This window comes from Buceros rhinoceros, unplaced genomic scaffold (genome assembly GCF_000710305.1).
Source record: "Buceros rhinoceros silvestris isolate BGI_N320 unplaced genomic scaffold, ASM71030v1 scaffold7982, whole genome shotgun sequence".
Classification (NCBI taxonomy): Eukaryota; Metazoa; Chordata; class Aves; order Bucerotiformes; family Bucerotidae; genus Buceros; species Buceros rhinoceros.
The window spans coordinates 47,667-53,968 of record NW_010397103.1 but is presented as its reverse complement, the minus strand read 5'-3'; the positions used below and the strand labels follow the sequence as shown (position 1 = coordinate 53,968).

General features: G+C 44.1%; 1 protein-coding gene across 1 annotated transcript in view; it reads left to right on the top strand.

Moving 5' to 3' along the window:
* Positions 1-1,247: 1,247 nt before the first annotated feature.
* Positions 1,248-6,302, top strand: part of MTUS2 (microtubule associated tumor suppressor candidate 2) — a gene marked incomplete at its 5' end in the record, with an annotated part of 22,990 nt that continues 17,935 nt past the window's right edge. The window contains one exon of the mRNA XM_010146113.1: positions 1,248-1,314. Coding sequence (XP_010144415.1) covers positions 1,248-1,314 — 67 coding nt within the window. The remainder of the gene's footprint in view (positions 1,315-6,302) is intronic.

Sequence of the window (6,302 nt, the reverse complement as noted above, 5' to 3'; positions counted from 1 at the left end):
AAAAAGGAAACAGAAACATTAATCTCTGAAATATTTGTTTTCCTGCTTTCATTTTGGTAAGACAGAACTAATTTACCCTCCTACCCTCTATCCATCCTGCTGATCAACCAGTCCTTTCTGTGCACTACATTTTTATGAGCCTTCCTTGCTTGCTACTGGAAGATTTATTTTCTAGGACTCCTTTTAATTCCATTTGCTATTACACTGCCTTTTCTCTTGAATATGATTTTTCCGTAGTGTCTTTTAAAGATTCTTGTCCTTTTCTAACCCAGGACATATTTATAGTCACGTGATCTAGTTTTCCTAATTATTAGTGATCTTCCCAGCAGGATATGTTCCTTGGTCGTCTTCTCAACGTGATTCAGGATACATTCTGATTTAAGGTGCCCTTATGCTCAAACTGTTATGCTGGGGATTTACTGTACTAAACCAAACTCCAATAGATTTTCCCGAGGTTTTCTTCGACATTTTACACAACATTCATGAAAAAACATTCTGCTGTCAAAGTCCTTGCATTTTAGTAATAACACATTAGCCTTGTTAAAGTCAACATGTTTTCATTTTCCCTTCTCTAGCTCATCCATTTGAATTCCTTAACTCTTCAGATTTCTTTTAAGACAAGTCAAGGAAAGGAGCTCTTGTTCTTTACAGATGATAAAATACTAGAAATAAATGTGGAAATAGGCATGAACATCAGGCCATTAGTGATGTCTGTAAGGGTATGCCCACCATGCCTAGAATGGTGCAAATACAGTTAATCTGCTCTGCAAATTTGCCTGTGTGAGCATACTACTATGTTCAGAGGTGGTAAAATGCAGACTTAAATAGATGAAAGAAATTTAACAGAATTAATAAAACCATCTTGTACATGCAGTCCAGCCGTAAATGGTACACAGAGTGCACACAAAATGGTAGAAAAATACAAATATCTTTTGAGGTACACAGGAGTGACTAGAGTATTCCCTATGTCCTGGGCACGTGAATGTGTGTACACGTATTCACAGATATACAAGGTATTTGTAGTCAGTGAGTCATGGCTCCTAAGCTTGATTCAAAGACTGAATGAGTTCATTATAATCTCCCTGCTCTTGCCCCCATTCCCCCTTCCCCCCCAAAAAAACCCCACCCCAAAATAAAAAGAAATAGTGGAATCAATCTAATCTGCTTTACTAAATGAACATGTGAATGTGCTTATCTGGGATAAACCTGGGGACTCTACATATTTCTCTCTCTTTTTCCTTAAACAGAATGAAAATGCTCTTGTGAAAATAAAGGAGTTAGGAGTCGAGCTTGCAAAGATCAGGGATGAAAATGGTAAGTAGCATAAACAAATCCACAACAAAGTGATTTTCTCGCTTTACAGCAAGGCCCTGTGACCTTATCCTGGGGAACCTGCATACATGTGATGAAATGTTTTCTGAAGCCCAGTGGCAAGGGGGTTTGTGGCTTTGCAGGGAACCATGATTTTACCTCTTTGTTGTGGAGATGGGTCCACAGCACTGGAGATCACCATAAACACTGGAGCTAGTTGTGCTTCGTCTTCACTAGACAAATTGTTCTTCATAAATCCATAGCTTTTGTTTCCAGACCAGGTACCACCATTGTCAAGGAGAAAATGTAGTGGGATGAGAAGTGGGGACTTATAACCGTTGTGGTGCCTGGTGAATGGGAACACATCACTCACTTACGTACATTTGCAAGTTTGCAGTTTGGCTACAGACTGAAGGATTCAGGCTCAGAACTTGCTTGTTAATGTATCTAAGGTCTCTGTCTGGTTGAAAGACAGCAGAAGCAACATGTCCCACTCAGTCTGTGTATTCCCTGTGTATCTGCATGCACTGCTTTTCCTGTTTGGTTTCTGATCTAGACAGGAGAGACGGGGAGGGTGTAAAGACATCGCAGATCTTGAGAGGGAAGATGGGCTTTTGCACTGGCTTCAACCAACAGGCTGAATTCTTTTGGGCTTAAATCTCCCAAGAATGGGTGTGAGATCTGGTTCATCTACCCCAGGGCAAATGGAGAGGAGGAAGGGCACCTGGAGGGAGGACTGTTGGGGCATGGGGGCACCCTAAGTACTAAAGGTGTTGGAACCACTGGTGACTGGAGCTGTGAACTAGGGGGACTTCTCAGCTCCCCCCGCATGTGGGAACCCAGTTGCTGGGTCACACATTAGACATGGATTGTGCCATGTGGCAGAAGGGTGACTTGGTTTGCAAAGGGGAGTTCAGGCCAAATCCTTGTGAGGTGGGCAGAACTGCAGATTCTCCTTGTGCTTGTCTTCACCCTGCCTGTAACAACCCCCTGCAGAAAAGCTGAGCACAGCCCCTTTCTGATGCCCAACAGCTTGTGCTCCCTGCTGTGCCCCTCTGAAATTTTTTGGCTGATCATCACTTCACAGAGAGCTTTATTGTCCCCATGGCCAAAGGATACCACAGCAATAGCAAAGCAGTATTTCCAGTTATTCCCTGATGCCTGCCTTCATCCATCCTCTACGTGTCCACAGCTCTCACAGACAAATTCTTGCCACTGGTGCATTTTTTATGCAGGGCACATTTGAAGCTTTCCATTGAATAACCATTTCTCATTTGAAAGCCCTACCTCTTCCTAGCAGGTTGGTTTGCTCATTTTCTTGAGAGCTTTTGCAAGTAGCAGTGACGTGGGAGAAAAGAGAGGTACAGCACTGCAGATAAAGATCTCTGCTTCCATTTACACCGTGTTTATACAGCTGATGGGAATACAAATCCCTGGTGGTTTTGCTGTAGAACTTCGCCAGGGTCATAGCCGACTGCCTGTTTGGGGACCACAGAGCAGCATGTTCAGCAACAGGTGATCACCGCACTGCCTACCCTTGCTGTTGTTCATGTGCATGCAGCAATAGATACCTCCCCTGCAAAAAACTGAGTCCTGATGGAGTACATGGAGACAGTTTTGGTAAGAGCCCCAAAGACTGTCGAAAATCAGTCTGAGGCCTCAGCTGAGCTGTACTGCTTCAGAGAGGGAAAAGATAGTGCGAGACAGTCGTTTCCTCAGTGGTCCTGTGAGCATGTGTACTGGAGAGGAGCCATCACAGGCCACCTCTACTTGAGCAAGCAACCACTCTGGGAGATAGAGGCTGTTTAGGAGCAACAGGTGATCTGTCCTGCTTGATGGAGGTAATTCTCTCCATACAACCCTGAAACGCAACATGCCCAAGTAGTAGGTCTCCCAAGTAGGGATGGACAAAAAGATGGACGTGTGCAAGTATTGCACTCCAGTAGGATGTGAAAAAGTTCAGCAGCAGTATAAATCCCGTATGTATCCATACATATGGGAAGTGAACGTTTATGGGTTTTAGTGTAAGTCAAAAATTGCTGGAAAGTCTGTTTTCCTTTGGAAGAAAATTGTAAAATTACATTTTGAGAAACAACCAGAGTTTTAAATCCATGGACAAGTGAAATGGCGAATGCCATGTGCATGAGAGCATTCCGCAACAGAGCAGTTCCTTGCTATTTCTAAAGAAATGCAAGCTGGGTCTGTCAGTTCTACTGGAGACATGCAGCCCATCTATGCTATAGGAGGGTTATTTTGGCCTCACTCAGGTCTTTCAGATCATAGAATCACAGAATCATCTGGTTGGAAGAGACCTTTAAGGTCATCGAGTCCAACTGTTCTCCCTGCACTGCCAGGGCCCCTAAACCATGTCCTCAGCAGCACATCTACATGTCTTTTAAACACTTCCAGGGATGGGGACTCCACCACTTCCCTGGGCAGCCTGTTCCAATGCTTCACAACCCTCTCTGTCAAGAAGTTTTTCCTGCTATCTAATCTAGATCTCCCCTGGTGCAACTTGAGGCCATTTCCTGTCATCCTTTCAGGTAGTTGTAGAGAGCAAGAAGGTCTCCCCTCAGCCTCCTTTTCTCCAGGCTAAACAACTCCAGTTCCCTCAGCTGCTCCTCATAAGACTTGCTCTCCAGAGCCTTCATCAGCTTCGCTGCCCTTCTCTGAACACACTCAAGCACTTCAACATCCTTCTTGAAGTGAGATGAGCTTGTGTTTCAGATGAATCTGTATGTTGTATAATATTGTACATATTCTGCCAAGCTTTATGCAAATACAGAATTAAACAGGAATTTATTTGACAAAAGCAATCATAGGTCATTCTGTGAAGAAATTTAGGGAATATCGTGTTATTTTGACCTCGACCAAGTTGTAGTTCTGCTTGTCTCAGTCACTTTGATGAGTAGTCTCTCATTAATTTAAAAATAACCAGTCCAGTTAAACAGCATGGGCGTTGGTCAGAATTTGGTGATTTCTCCTGTGTAAATTGACCATGTCAGACTCACCGATGCAAATGCCTGGATGAATCAGTAAAACAAGGCTGGACTAGCCAGGGCTGATATAGGCAGAGTCCAACACTTAGCTTTTTACACAATAGGTCTAATCCAGAATTATGATTTAGGTGTTGAATGTGCTTGGTTTTGAAAGCCTTTGAAAGTCTTTGTTAACTTCAACAGAAACTGCAGGATTCTGCTTTACAAAGCAGTGAAACTGCGAGGTGCAATCCGCTGTTCAGAAAAGTCGGAGTATATTTTTAAGGAAATCTCATTTGGGAAATAAAAGTGCCGCCGAAGCAATAGCAGTGATGGGGCATGTGTAAAACAGCCTAGGGAGACCTGTAACCTTCTGGAGCTAGGCAAAATATTTAGATTCAGATAACACTGCCCACCTTTACCCCCATCACTGCTGTGAAGTATCAAACCTCATCTGAAACTAGCATGAAGTGAAACTGGAAAGTGCTTCTCCTTCACAGCCCTGAACGTGGCCTCTGTAAAAGCAGAGAGACTTGTTATTTTATGCAATAAGATTTGCTCATGTATTTTGCTAGAACTGCCGAGGCTAGAAAAACATGACAAGCAATCGTTCTACACTCAAGACATCCATCTTTATAAATAATAAATATAAGCACTTTTCAGCTCCAATGCTGAGACTCCTGGAATAAAGAGTTTTGAACACTGGCTGTTTCACTTCAAACTAATGGAAATTAAAAGTCAGAATTACCTGCTCCTTTGCTGTCAGACTAATGACATGTGAAGGGGGTTGAGAGGAGGTATGGCAATGCATAAAACCTAGATGAATGGAAGACAATCAGATGTCAGGTTTTAAATTTGTATTATCTGTGTTCAAGAGAGTTTGAAAGCCAAATCCTGTGTGCCATCTTCTCCTGGATATGCCTCCCAGTCAGAGGACCCTTAACCTGAGTGAGGTGGCTGTGTTTGTCTGTGAATCTGTGGCTAAGGGTAAGAGGGAAGAGTGAAGTCTGCATGGTGAAGAATCCATTTCTCATGTCAGAAGCAGACGGTCCCTGTGTGAGGCCACATGACACCAGCGCCCTGGTTCCCACAGGAGTTACCCCCCAAATGCAGAGTTACCCCTCCAGAACTGGGGAGGCTGGGCTGCGGCTCAGGCTGAGCTTGAGTGGGAGGATCAGTCCATTAGTGACATCTCCCTTTCCCTCACTTTCCCAGCCCAGCCTGAAATGGGGTTTGCTCATCTGTTGCGCACTGTAAAAGCCACTTGGTGCTCGAGGAGCACCAGTGGGAACCAATGTCTCTCATTTAACCCAGCACGCTGACATCCTGGGAGATGCCATGTTGTGTCAGTCGTTTCCAGCCTGTAAACAGCAACTGAAATGCCTGCAGAGAAGGCAAAAGAAAACCAGGGTGTATCTCTTCCCAATAGCAGCTGATAGTAGTTGTGCTTTGTCTTGTTCCATGTCAGTAATACATTTATATAACTTTTCTTAGGGATTTTTTTTTTCTACAAGAGGAGGTCACTTTTACACCATGTCCAAAAGCAAAATTCACTGTTTTCCAGCAACATTAGCGGGTCATTTTTTCAGGCAACTGTTGTTGGAGCCCTGCTGGAGTGATTCAGCGTGGGTCACCAGAACCGCCTGCTGAAGATGCACTGGTTTAAATCTGGTTCCAGCAAGGCAGGCTCTCCCATGCTAGTTCCTGCTTCCCATCTGGGTAAGGGAGCCTCAGACCTTGTATTGGGTGACACGGATGTCGCCTTCTGCTACTCCTGTCCCAGTACAGTCAGGCCCAAATGTCCGCCTCCTGTCAAAGAAGAGATTCAGTCTTTCCTCACCACTTCCGTCCTTGACTTCATGTCTCAGTCTGGGAGATTGTGACAGGGACCACTCCTTGTCATTAGAGGTGTTTGATATTTTGTATAGGGCAAATTTCCCAGACAATGGCCTAATTTTCTGCCTTCAATAACATTTTTGGTCGTGTGGAGTACGTGCCGTGCAGCCACTCTTT